The sequence below is a fragment of the Camelina sativa genome, chromosome 12 (genome assembly GCF_030686135.1).
Source record: "Camelina sativa cultivar CO46 ecotype springtype chromosome 12, ASM3068613v1".
NCBI classification, from domain to species: domain Eukaryota; kingdom Viridiplantae; phylum Streptophyta; class Magnoliopsida; order Brassicales; family Brassicaceae; genus Camelina; species Camelina sativa.
Window position 1 is genome coordinate 11,998,343 of NC_141891.1, and position 12,915 is coordinate 12,011,257.

A 12,915-nucleotide genomic window follows, 5' to 3' on the forward strand; every position below is an offset into this window, starting at 1 on the left:
AGAACGAGCTAAACAATCAGTCTTCACATTGGACGTCCTTTGTATCTTGGAAAAAGTAAAATGAGGCAAGAAGGCACTAAGCACCTGGAACTCATCAAGAAGCGTATAGAAAGCCGGCCACTCCTCCAGAGCTTGCAACTCTGCAGAATCCATCTCGAACCTCCGACGATCAATTCCTCTGGAAAGAATACACTCCATCGCCCATAATAACGTTTTTAGCTCTGAATGAAGTGGAGATGCACTGCGACGTTGACATCTGGCACCCAAAACTAAAGTCTGATTCTCACTATCACCACACCACCATCCTAAACTTGAATATGGTTCCGTAGCTTTCCACGAACCATCAACTTGACAATGAATTATCATCTCCGAAGTATGCAAGGATTCCGTCGAAACAGAGCCAACCCTTGCAGCTATTTGGGCTTCCTCCTATCAACTTTCTATTATATATGACGTAATATATATATATATATATATATAGCAACATCGAAAACTATTATAGAACAATTTTTATTGCTAATTATTAACCCAAAAATATATTTAAGATTGACCATATTTATATTTTGATAGTGTCTTTATAATTTTTAGAATGTAAAAAAGTTTTAAATTATATAGCAAGGATCAAAGAGAATTTTGAGAAATACCACTTTCAAAAATACAAACTAAGAGAAAAATTGTTCACACTTTAAAATCTCTATTCCAAAACCTTATATGGTAACTTTAGAATCAAAATTCACGAATGCTTAGGATAAAGGCATATTATAAGATATTTGGTCCTTGTCAAAAAAATGTTTGATAAATTTTCCTTTAGAAATCAAATTAATCTGCTCTAGTTTCAATCTAGCCCATATGAACGATATTTTTTATAATAAGGTAAAAAACATTTGAAATTTGTTTTGACAAATTAACTCATTAAACTGTAAAAGTTGTAGATATTTCCAATATTTAAATACTTCACTTTTTTTTTTTTTTGAAATCTTCATTTTCCAAGCACACACGATCACTAAAAGAAAGAAAATGGGCGCGTAAGTCTCTTCCCACTCTGTTTCAACATAACCGCCAACAACAACACCACCTCAAATTATAACTTACCTCTCTGCTTCTCTCATCTTCTCTCTCACCCATACACGAAAACAAAACAAAACGTTCTCCTTCTCTCCAATGGCGTCATCTCACTTCTTCTTCGTCTCCTTCCTCATTTCATTATCATCAACTCTTCTTCCTCTCTCAGTACTCTCAGCAACAGTCGTGGAAGATCTCGCCAATCTTAGCCCACCTCCTGATTTTACCACTACAATCACCAACAACTGTCTCCGTGATCCCTTGCTCCGTTACTGCAACAACACTTCATCCTCTCCAATGGACATCGTCGAGATATTCAGATCAACCATCGTCGCTAGCCATCTCTGCAACGAGTCCAAGAACCCTAACTGCGTTGAATCTTTCCCGAGGATCAGAATCCACGGTCGTCCCAAAACCGCCGCGCTTTACCTCTCTTTCGATTTCTTCTGGAAGTACTGTCCTTTAACCGTAGTCGATATCGAGCTAGTTAACAACTCTCTCAAGGATGGTTTCCCTAAAAATGTTCTGTCTTGTGCTCAGATACGTACTCTTGATCTGAGTTACAACCAGTTCTCTGGTTTTGTTCCGGTTCAGGATCTCTCTGGATTAACCAACTTGACGCATTTGAACCTATCGTATAACCGTTTCTCTGAGAACAAGATCTCAGATTCTGACTTCTTCAAACGGTTCAACGCCTCTAGTTTCATACAGTCCGGTGTTCTTCCAAATGTCAAGCGTTACAAGATGAAACTTTTGGTCTTGTTGATCGTGTTTCCGATAATGGTGATATTGCTCTGTTTTTGCTTTGGATGGTTATGTATCAAGAGACCTGATTACTTTCCAAGAACTTGCCGGAGAAGTTACAAGTTCACATACGCGATGCTCGAAGCTGCGACGGATGAGTTTTCAGATCAGCATCTTTTGAGCACGAGTGATAGAGTTGATATCTACAAAGGAACGTTGAGAGACGGGACAGAGACGAAGATCGAGATTTATAAAGAGAAGGTTTCGAGTGAGAAGAGGCGTGAGTTCGGAGAGGAATGCGAGGCAGCTTTCAGGTTAAGACACAAGAACTTGGTAAGAGTTTTGGGTTGGTGTAATAGCAGAAGCTTGAGAGCTTTGGTTACAGAATGGACTCAAGGAGAAAATGTTGAGACTTGGTTAAGTTCTTCATCGGCTATATCATGGAGAAGAAGGTTAAGAGTGGTTTTAGGAGTTGTAGAAGGTATTTGTTATCTATCAGATCAATGGCCTGAGATTACATTTGATCTCACCACAAACAGTGTTTTGTTATCCGATGATGATCAAGAACCTCTGATTTCTCATTTCAAGATTGGAGATGGGAACAACTCATCAACAAGTAAGGGCTTTCTTCTTCTTAGATAATTATCAAAATTTAAAAGGTTACAAAAGCTAAATGTGTTTGTTGTGTTGTTATTGTTACAGATATATTCAACTTCGGATTGTTTCTTTTAGAGATGATCACAAACCTAAGACCTGATATGGAACAAGAAGATTCAGAAAGGAGGTATCTTGAGTATATAAGAGTTCATTATCCGGACAATCTAGAGAGAGTGATCGATGAGAAGATGAAGACCGAGGAGAGACCATTTGATCAAGTGAAGCAAGCCATTACTCTTGGACTGATGTGTACTGACAAACCACCATTGAAGCAACCTAGCTTGACGCAGATTTATGACTTGGTCTCTTCTTTGTACGAGTCTAGTTTACGACATGATTGAGAGATAAGTGTTTAATCTTTATTTGCTTTGTTTTTTGATTTTCAGATATGTTTAAGACAATACTTGTGTTAGATGGCATTGTAAGGATTTGTGTTTTTTTTTCTTCGTTATGGAAAGTATTGAGAGAATGAATGAGCACATAATTTTGAATATTTCTGTAAATGGTGTTTAGCTTAATATGGGTTTCCATAGTTTTGCGGGTTCTCAATTCGACCCGACCCGGCTCGGGAAGATCTGGAGAAAGCTATACACACACAACAACATGACAACAAAACTAGTTGGCAAATGGGAACGTAGGAATTAAAAATTTCGGTAACTACCCACGAGGTCCACGACGTGACTTGTCTCTTTTCCGTTGAAAAAGCCATGGACAGTTATGTATTATCAACTTGCAAAGACAAGTTTCAGTTTTAGAAATAATCTTACCTTTTAAGTACGTCATTAAGGCATATTAAGCTTTTCTCTTCTAGTATTCATTAGTACGATTCAAAACAGAAACTTGCATCATATTTAAAACAAAGATCATAAAATAAAACGTTACACTCTATCTCGATTTTTCCCGGGAGAAATAAAGATCAGAACTTTTTTCCATTTTAACAAATTTTTCCTGAAGATTATTGTAAACTTTTCAGCATTCATATGAACCAAAAGAAAAGTAATACAAAACTACAATTTTTTATACAAATGTCATAATCGAATATATTATTCGACAGATCACCAAAAAAAGCGACCTTTCTTTAATCTTTTTCGCATTAATGTGAATGTTTATGGGGTTCTGAACGTTCGAAGTTTCTTTCAGACATGGCGGGCCAGACAAAGTCAATGCCGGCAATAACGGACTCTCCCCCAATTGTGTTTCTCATTCTATAATTAGACTCCAATCACTCCCAAATTCCCATATTCTTTTTATCTCTCAGATTCCACAAAACAAAGAAGACAACACAAAGGAAACAATGGAGAGCAATGGAGAGAAGAAGACAGTTTCAAGACAATCATCATCCTTCAGTCTACGTAGCCCAAGCTTAAACGCACTTCGTCTCCAACGCATCTTCGACTTATTCGACAAAAACGGCGACGGTTTCATCACCGTCGAAGAGCTAAGCCAAGCTCTATCCCGTCTCGGTCTCAACGCTGATCTCTCCGATCTCAAATCAACCGTCGAATCTTACATCCAACCCGGAAACACCGGTCTCAATTTCGACGACTTCTCTGCTTTGCACAAGACGCTCGACGACTCTTTCTTCGGCGGAGACGGAGATGTTAACGATGGTAATAACGATCCTTCTTCCGCCGCTGCTGATGAAACGGATCTCCAGGAAGCGTTTAAGGTGTTTGACGAGAACGGCGACGGTTTCATCTCCGCTAGAGAGCTTCAAGCTGTTCTCAAGAAACTTGGTTTGCCTGAAGGTGGTGAGATGGAGCGAGTTGAGAAGATGATCGTTTCCGTTGACCGGAATCAAGATGGTCGCGTTGACTTTTTCGAGTTCAAGAACATGATGCGCACCGTCGTCATCCCTTCTTCTTAAAAAAAAAAAAAAATTTCCTCCAAAGATTATTAAAGTTTGTATTTTTCTCAGTTTATTATTATATGTAACGAATGATTCAAAACTTATTTTTATAAAGAAATAAACTTTTTTTTTTTTTTGAGAATGCGTAGTGGAGGGGGCAATAGGTACTTTGTGAATCTGTTGCGTTGTTATAGAGATAAAAGATGTAAGCTTTCTGGGAAAATCATACATGGGTTCATTGTTAGGACGGGATTAGATAGTGATACTTATATATGTAATCGTTTGTTGGATTTGTATATTGAGTGTGGTGATAAAGATTATGCACGGAAGGTGTTCTACGGAATGTCTCTGAGAGATGTTTATTCTTGGAATGCTTTTTTGACGTTTTGTTGTAAAGCTGGGGATTTAAAGGAAGCGTGTGAGGTGTTTGATGGAATGCCTGAGAGAGATGTGGTGTCGTGGAACAATATGATTAGTGTGTTGGTGAGGAAAGGGTTTGATGAGGAGGCTTTGGTTGTTTATGGGAAGATGGTTTGTGGTGGGTTTTTGCCTTCGAGGTTTACGTTAGCTAGTGTTTTGAGTGCGTGTGGTAAGGTTCGGGGTGGTGTTTTTGGTATGAGGTGTCATGGGGTTGCTGTTAAAACGGGTCTTGATGAGAATATTTTTGTTGGGAATGCGTTGTTGTCTATGTATGCGAAATGTGGGCTTATGATGGATTATGGTGTTCGAGTCTTTGATTCTCTCTCGGAGGCTAATGAAGTCTCTTTTACTGCGGTAATCAGCGGGTTAGCTCGGGAAAATAGAGTGTTGGAGGCGGTTGAAATGTTTAGATCGATGTGTCAGAAAGGTGTTCAGGTGGATCCTGTTTGCTTATCTAATATTCTCAGCGTCTCTACTCCGAGGGAAGGATGTGAGATCTATTGCAATGTGCTCGGGAAGCAGATTCATAGTCTCGCGTTAAGATTTGGGTTTGTAGGAGATCTTCATCTGAACAATTCGTTGCTCGAAATATATGCAAAGAATAAAGACATGAGTGGTGCGGAGCTGATTTTTGCTGAGATGCCTGAAGTGAATGTTGTCTCTTGGAACATAATGATAGCTGGATTTGGCCAGGAATACCAAAGTGACAAAGCCATTGAGTATCTAAAGAGAATGAGAGATTCTGGTGTTGAACCAAATGAAGTTACATACATTAGTGTTCTTGGAGCGTGCTTTCGTTCAGGGGTTGTTGAAACCGGTAGGAGAATATTCTGTAGCATTCCCCACCCGAGTGTTAGAGCATGGAATGCTATGCTTTCTGGTTATTCCAACTATGAACACTATGAGGAAGCAATAAACAGTTTCAGACAAATGCAGTTTCAGAACTTGAAACCTGACATAACCACTTTGAGTGTGATACTAAGTTCGTGCGCAAGATTGAGATTCTTGGAAGGAGGGAAACAGATCCATGGGGCAGCGATAAGGACCATGAGTTCTAAGAACAGTCGCATAGTTAGTGGCCTTATTGCAGTGTACTCGGAATGTGAGAAAATAGAGATATCTGAATCTGTATTTGATGATTGTTACACTGAATTGGATATCGCATGTTGGAACTCAATGATCTCAGGTCTTAGTCGAAACAAGCTGGACACACAAGCTCTAATGCTCTTCAGAAGAATGCATCAGACTGGTGTGTTGTTTCCTAATGAAACTTCATACGCTATTGTATTAAGCAGCTGTTCAAGGTTATGTAGTTTGGTCCATGGAAGACAGTTTCATGGACAGGTAGTGAAGAGCGGATATGTAAGCGATTCCTTTGTTGAAACCGCTCTTACTGATATGTATTGCAAATGCGGTGAAATAGATTCAGCTCGACAGTTCTTCGATACTGTCTCAAGGAAAAACACGGTTATTTGGAACGAGATGATACATGGGTATGCTCATAATGGAAGAGGCGATGAAGCTGTTGATCTCTACAGAGAGATGATATCAACGGGAGAGCAACCCGACGGGATAACCTTTGTATCTGTCTTGACTGCTTGCAGCCACTCAGGACTGGTGGATACAGGGCTTGAGATACTCAGTTCAATGCAGAGAGATCATGGAATTGAACCGGAGCTGGATCATTACATCTGTATAGTTGATTGTCTTGGAAGAGCTGGTCGGCTTGAAGATGCAGAGACGCTTGCAGAAGCGACACCATACAAAAGCAGCTCTGTTCTATGGGAGATTCTACTTAGTTCATGTAGAGTCCATGGCGATGTGAGCTTGGCTAGACGAGTTGCAGAGAAACTAATGCGTCTGGATCCTCAGAACTCGGCAGCATATGTGCTGCTAAGCAACACGTATAGTTCTGTGAGACAGTGGGATGACGCTGCAGCTCTTCAAGGATTAAAGAACAAGAATAGAGTGCATAAAACTCCAGGTCATAGTTGGATCACATATGGCAATGCTTTGGACTCAACATTTCAAAAGTAGCGTGTGAAATTATTCAGTAATACAATGTATATAGAAGATTGGACCATCACAATGATTATTATATACTCAGAGAGCTCTAAGCTTCTGGATACTCACTCCAAGTTATTCGATAATACTCCAAGGAAATGCTCGCGAAACAAGAAAGCAGAAAAAGAGATCCCGACAAGAATTCCCTATTCAGTTTCGAGAATACAGTAGTATTCAAGCAATCACCAAGGTATCTCCTGACCGTCCCAAGCAAAGAACTTGCCGTTATCTTGTTTCTTTGCATTGTTGATGATGTGCAATAACTTCTGAACGGAGTACTCTCTTGTGAAAAGCTTTCCTTCGGGAACATTCTTTTGAAACGGTCGAGAGAGATCAGTGTCTACTGTGCCTGGATGCAGTAGAATGCATACCACAGGATCTTTCCTCCTACCCAACTCAACTGATACATTTTTAGTCACTGCAAAAGCAAAAGTTGTGTACAGAAATTAATGGTTTTCTCAGCTCATACCAGAATGGAAAAATCAATAATCTTCTAAACTTATTATTCAACTGTACGTTGATTGAGTGCGGTTTTTGAAGCCCTGTAAGAGTGCCAACCACCAAGTCGATTATCTCCAATGGATCCAACTCGAGCGCTTAAATTGGCTACAACTGCAACTTCCCTCTCGGTTCCACTTCCTCCACCAGCCTTAAGGAGAGGCCACATATGCTGCAACAGAGCCAAATACATAATCTTTTATTTTTAATAGAGTCCATGGAACCATGTCCATGAGTCAGCAGAATAAGGACATGCATAACTTAGATTTTCTCTTTTCTTTACCCACTTGCCTCCATTTCGCACTCTGTTTCGCATTTTAAAATCCTACTCTGGAGTCTAAAGACACTGTTCTTTACAAAAACATAGACAATTTGGAGTGCCTACCTTCATCATTAGCATTGGACCAACAGCGTTAACCTCATAAGCAAGCATCAATGATGATTTTTCAACCTTGTACAATGTTGTTTCTGTACTGAGATCAAAAGGCAAAATTAAAACCGGGGTTTAAAGAACAGTCGTTTTTTTCACAGGCTTCGTTAGTTATATCCCAAGTTGCAGATAAAGCTGAAACTAACTTCTCTAACATAAGATTAGTCATACCTGGCTGCAGTACACCAGGAATGGAAAGTATACCAGCTGCATTTACAAGTAGGTTCAGAGAACCATATCTATCTTTTACAGATTCGGCTGATTCCTAATAATCATGATAACAGATTCAGAAACATGAACATGTAGCATATTCTACACAACAAAGGAGTCAAGAGACATATATGAGTGTTGTAGAGACAAAAATAACCTCAATGGTAGCTTCATCTGTAACATCAAGCTTTTGGATGACAAGCCTTTCAGAGAAACGGTTCTTCAAATCAGAGAGACTTGTTGCATCTTTTGGATTTCGGCAAGTAGCAACAACATACCCTTTCTCATTCTTCTCCAGCAACTGTCGTACCTACAAAAAACAACGAGAACAAAAAAAGAAGCTAAAACTGAAACCGCCAAATTTGGATCTTATTACTCAACTGAAAAGGTTAAAGATTCTGATTGAGAAGTGTGATTCATTAGCTGAAAATTTGTAGAGACCAGGATTTGGGTAATAAAAGAGAAAGATGGATCAAGAAAGAGACTCACAAATTCGAGGCCGATGCCTCTAGAAGCTCCCTGGACTAAGGAAACTCCACCTTCCCAATTGGGAGAAGAAGAAGATGATGATGACGTGGCGAAACCAGACACTCTAATTCTCCTCAGAGCAGCCGCCGCCAACGACGGGGAAACCATCCACGCGCCACCGCTCTTCACAAGAGTGTTCATTGAAGAAATGGTTAACGATTATTGGAAACTTTTTCCGAGTGTGTGATTAAGATAAAAAGGATGGACCATTTCTCATAAATGCAACCACTTTTCATAGCCATCGTCACGGGAACTTAACTGTCATGTCCACAAAGATGGGAAAAAAAAAACACCAACTTTATTCCAATATTCTGACACTATTCAAACTTTAACTAAAAGCTAAAATTTGTAAATCCAAATAACAATCTTTGACAATTCAGTGATGTAAGTAAGAATTGACAATTGATTAGTTAATACTTCAAAACTTAAAACCGTATGATGTGAAAAATGAGGTTCACACTGTATATCGCATACATCTCCTTCCAAGGATATAGAAATTATAGGTCAAAACTTCAAGCTGCAACATCAATACTTGCAATGTCATCTATCATTTTGAACTTGCAGGAAAGATAGAAGATGGAGCACGGTTATGGCCCTTATGGGGTCACAGATTTCGAGCCAACACTTTGATATGTCTCTGTGCTTCGCAGAATTTTGAGCTATGCCTCTCCACACTGCATCACGGTCACCCCTGAATCCAAAGATTGAGACTTTTACTTATTTACTTCCATGATTCAGCTACCAGAAAGATGAACCCAAAAGACAATTTGGGCTTCAGGATCCGTGGGAAGAACTCCAAAACTTTGAATGGTTAGGTTATCGGCAAACCACACCCACGAAATATTGAATTCGGACTTACACCAACGCCTAAAAGAGCTTATCACCAGGCATGAAGGAATATGCATTTGTTTGGTCAAAAGCACATTCTCTTAGTCACCTCTGCAGCTGGATGATTAATCAGTCCCCAGACTTTAGTTATCGAGTAGTTTGCAACCCTTTTCTCTTAGTTTTGACTCAAGACCAAAAAACGCGATCCCTGAAAGCACCAAATCAGCTGTCTTCTTCTTTGTCTGCTCCACTAACAATTCATCATAGACTACCATATCAGCCTCCGTCATAACTTTGCGCTTCTTCAGCTCTGCGAAGACTTCTCTTGCTGCTTTTATTGTTCCATGTTTACACATACCAGATATAATCGAACAGTATATAACTTCATTGATAGGGATACCTTCCTGGTTCATCTCATCTAGTACCTCCATAACCTTCTCGGAGTTATTCCCTTTGCATACATGACAAACCCTAAGAGCATACTTGAACTCCATAGGACCACTTTCAACGTTTCCCAGACATTCACGAACTAATAACATCACTGCATCAATTTCTCCAATTTGGCATAGTCCTTTAGTAAGAGACAGATACGCAGCTATGGAAGGAACACAAGACATCTCGATGATTTTTTCATGATATGAACAAGCTTCTTGGACATCCCCTTTCTCAACAAAACAGCAAATTGCAATACTGTAAGATGATGAATCTGGTTCAAACCCAAAATCCTTCATTTCAGAGAAAAGTGACAAGCACTTTTGAATATTTCCCATCTTGTAAAGACCTTCCATAAGAATGTTGTACACAGAGACACTGCCATGACCTTTAGTCTTTATGACATCAAAGACATCTAAAGCCATCGTTCTCTTTTCTTCGTCACCACACAACAATTTAAAAAACTGTGAAAGGTAATCTGTGAGAGGATATCTTGATTCTCCAATCCGCTCTATCAAATTGGAAAAATCACTCAGTCTATCCATCACCACATATGCAACCAAAATGGGACTTAGTGTCTCAAAATCTGGTTCTAATTCTTCATCAATTGCAATTTGGAAGAGCTTATATGCTTTATCAACCTGGTTCACACTACACAACCCTTTAATAACTGCATTGTAAATCCCAAGATCAGCTATGTAACCAGAATCCACCAGATCCTCCCATAGATCACAAGCAGATCTGACCTTCCCATCTGCAACAAAACCTTCAATCAAAACTCTGTAGATCTCCCTATCAATCAAAATCTGCTTTTCCTTCATCTCCACAAACAATTCATATCCTCTCTCAACTCTACCATCTCTACACAAACCCGTAACAAGTGTTCCATACGCCATTACATCCGGTTTTATCTCATCGCGTTTCATTTCATCCCAAACTCGTAAACTCGCATCCATGTTCCCTTCAGAAACCAAAGTCTTGATCATTGCTGTGTACGCAAAAACATCAGGCTTACACAAATTCTCCCTCATTCTCTGCAAAATCTCAAGCATCTCCTCAATTCTACCTGCTTTACACAACCCTTTAACCAAGATCATAAAAGTAGTACTCTCCTCCACCAACCCATCTTCTTTAAAATCCTCATAAACAGCCAATGCTAAATCAAAGTAACCATTTTTCACAAGAGCATCCATTATCCTATTATACAAGAAGACCCTAGGCTTAAACCCAAACTTCTTCATCTTCTCGTAAACATAATAAACCCTTAAACCCCTTTTATTATCAGCGTGCATTCTAATCAAAATCTCAAATTGTTTCTCCGACGGAGGCCTTCCCTGAGAATCCATAAGCTCAGGCAACTGATCCGCCGCACGAAAGTGTCCGTTTCGATTAAGGCAATACGCAAAAGCATTGTAAGCAGCGAAATCGTGTCTATACCCTTTCTGCTTACCAGCCCAGTGAAAGAACTTAGCCGCGACAGCAGCATCGTTACCTAATTTCAAAACCTCGGCGACGATGGTGGGCGTTACGCGGCGGAGTTTGTTTAGCTCCGAGACCACGGAGGGTCCCCAATGGTTACGATTCTTGCGGAATGCGTCGAGGACGAATCTCGCTATCGGAGATAGACGCTCCGAGGCGGCGGAGATTACCGTGGAATGTGACGGCGGAGGAGACGAAGAAGGAGATGGTCTTTCCGATGGGAGATGGGTTTCGGGATCCCATTTGCGGAGATCGAAAGGTGTTCGGTGAGAGACGGCGTTGGATTGTGGTTGGGGTGAGTCTCTGGAGAGAGATTGGCGGTTGGAGAAGAGACCACCGTAGACGGTAGGGCGGTTATGTGAGGGCTTACGGTGGCCGTAGAAGAAATTGGGTTTAAGAGATTTATCAGAGAGATTCGGAGGTTTTGGTGATTTCATCTTTGCTTCTTCCTTCTTCTTCTCTGTTTCTCTCACTTGTGTGTGAAAATAACACTCTTGTTGTGTATATACGACGACGTTTACAAGTTCACTTCGAACCCGGTTTTTCGGTTTGATTTCAAACCGGGTTTGATTTGAAGATTCTTGGTTAAGTTCATTTAAATTAAAGGTATTCTTGGTTAGTATTTGATAGAACTTGTAAATATTTGGCACATAGCCTATACAAGTGCACTTAATCTAGTTCCGATTTGGTTAACCAACTTATCTTCTAATGTGTATCGGTTGACAGAAGAAAAACAAAAAGAATCACACCTACACTACACATTATTTCATTCTTACGTCGAATTCAATATTTAGGAGAATGTGTACTAACGTAGCTGCAAGTTTTCTAGAGGAGGCTAGGATGATGTATTATCTAAAGGAGACAAAAACTTGTAGGTAACCTAACTAAAAAAATTCAGCTGTCGATTATAATAAAATTTGGAGGTAGCTAGGAGGCCTCTTTTTGTAGTTTTTGGTTGGTTAGGGACTTAGGCAGTTTAGGTGGGTATCTTTTTTTTAATTACGCTACAAGACTACCCATCGCATATTGACGTCTATATTTTTGGTTTCTTGCGATTGTAAGAAAGAAAGGAAAACGAAAGAAGTCAACCTAAATTAGGCCGTCTAAAAGAATTTTAATCAACAAGAATGAAACACATATTGTAATTGACCATTTTCGTTATTTGGTTATAATTGATACAAATTGATAAACTTGATACCAAAAAAAAAAGAAGATGGTTGTGTTAATAATGATATTATCCATAGTCAATTTCATCTACCTATAAACTATAGAAGATCGATGACTATCTTATCTTTTATTTGTATGAGCAAAAACAAAAACAAAGTTGCATTTGTTTAAACTCTCAATAATTACTCACGTAGAAAGAATGTATATATATTGAGAAATCATTAAGTACTATGATATACACAAAGTCTCTATCATAACATGTCTTTGGTAAAATCATTTGTTTACGATCGATTCGTTGGCTAATCACGTTAAGATGGTTAGGCAGTCGCTACAAGACTACAACTAGGCAGCAAAAAAATCGATCACCCCATCGATTGTTTTTTCCCCATAATTAATCAAAGAATATAAAATGAGGATTGCACGAAATGATGCCTTATTACAATCATTGCAATCGCCATCATAATATATAAAAAATACCTAATTGAAATTAATATCCATGAAAGGAACAAACTCATTTTGTGTCGACGACATGCATTCCAACAACGAC

General features: G+C 39.3%; 5 protein-coding genes across 5 annotated transcripts; 3 read left to right on the forward strand and 2 right to left on the reverse strand.

Annotated features, from left to right (window-relative positions):
* Positions 1-1,138: 1,138 nt before the first annotated feature.
* Positions 1,139-2,804, forward strand: LOC104733452 (cysteine-rich receptor-like protein kinase 10). Its single transcript, XM_010453031.2, has 2 exons — positions 1,139-2,422; positions 2,509-2,804. The coding sequence occupies exons 1-2, from the start codon at positions 1,162-1,164 to the stop codon at positions 2,802-2,804; spliced, it is 1,557 nt and encodes a 518-aa protein (XP_010451333.1). The 5' UTR covers positions 1,139-1,161.
* A 953-nt stretch (positions 2,805-3,757) lies between these two features.
* On the forward strand, positions 3,758-4,454 carry LOC104731482 (calcium-binding protein CML42). Its single transcript, XM_010450863.3, has one exon. It carries the CDS (start codon positions 3,758-3,760, stop codon positions 4,328-4,330), a length of 573 nt encoding a protein of 190 aa, XP_010449165.1. The 3' UTR covers positions 4,331-4,454.
* On the forward strand, positions 4,454-6,860 carry LOC104731481 (pentatricopeptide repeat-containing protein At4g20770). The gene has a single exon (XM_019234144.2). The coding sequence runs from the start codon at positions 4,454-4,456 to the stop codon at positions 6,767-6,769; it is 2,316 nt and encodes a 771-aa protein (XP_019089689.1). The 3' UTR covers positions 6,770-6,860.
* Positions 6,736-8,678, reverse strand: LOC104731480 (uncharacterized). The gene is made up of 6 exons (XM_010450859.3): positions 8,424-8,678; positions 8,092-8,244; positions 7,896-7,989; positions 7,680-7,762; positions 7,313-7,466; positions 6,736-7,214 (listed from the first exon to the last, which is right to left on the reverse strand). Exons 1-6 carry the CDS (start codon positions 8,601-8,603, stop codon positions 6,979-6,981), a joined length of 900 nt encoding a protein of 299 aa, XP_010449161.1. The 5' UTR covers positions 8,604-8,678; the 3' UTR covers positions 6,736-6,978.
* Positions 8,679-8,738: 60 nt separating this feature from the next.
* On the reverse strand, positions 8,739-11,638 carry LOC104731483 (pentatricopeptide repeat-containing protein At4g20740). The gene has a single exon (XM_010450864.3). It carries the CDS (start codon positions 11,636-11,638, stop codon positions 9,434-9,436), a length of 2,205 nt encoding a protein of 734 aa, XP_010449166.1. The 3' UTR covers positions 8,739-9,433.
* Between the last annotated feature and the right edge of the window lie 1,277 nt (positions 11,639-12,915).

What these genes read in the sequence shown, in the direction of transcription:
- LOC104733452 (XM_010453031.2), top strand. Translation starts at nt 1,162, where the DNA reads ATGGCGTCATCTCACTTCTTCTTCGTCTCCTTCCTCATTTCATTATCA. An exon ending in TGGGAACAACTCATCAACAA is followed by an intron (nt 2,423 to 2,508) that starts GTAAGGGCTTTC and finishes TTATTGTTACAG; the next exon opens with ATATATTCAACTTCGGATTG.
- LOC104731482 (XM_010450863.3), top strand. Translation starts at nt 3,758, where the DNA reads ATGGAGAGCAATGGAGAGAAGAAGACAGTTTCAAGACAATCATCATCC.
- LOC104731481 (XM_019234144.2), top strand. Translation starts at nt 4,454, where the DNA reads ATGCGTAGTGGAGGGGGCAATAGGTACTTTGTGAATCTGTTGCGTTGT.
- LOC104731480 (XM_010450859.3), bottom strand. Translation starts at nt 8,603, where the DNA reads ATGAACACTCTTGTGAAGAGCGGTGGCGCGTGGATGGTTTCCCCGTCG. An exon ending in CAGATGAAGCTACCATTGAG is followed by an intron (nt 7,990 to 8,091) that starts GTTATTTTTGTC and finishes CATGATTATTAG; the next exon opens with GAATCAGCCGAATCTGTAAA. An exon ending in AAAAACCGCACTCAATCAAC is followed by an intron (nt 7,215 to 7,312) that starts GTACAGTTGAAT and finishes TTGCTTTTGCAG; the next exon opens with TGACTAAAAATGTATCAGTT.
- LOC104731483 (XM_010450864.3), bottom strand. Translation starts at nt 11,638, where the DNA reads ATGAAATCACCAAAACCTCCGAATCTCTCTGATAAATCTCTTAAACCC.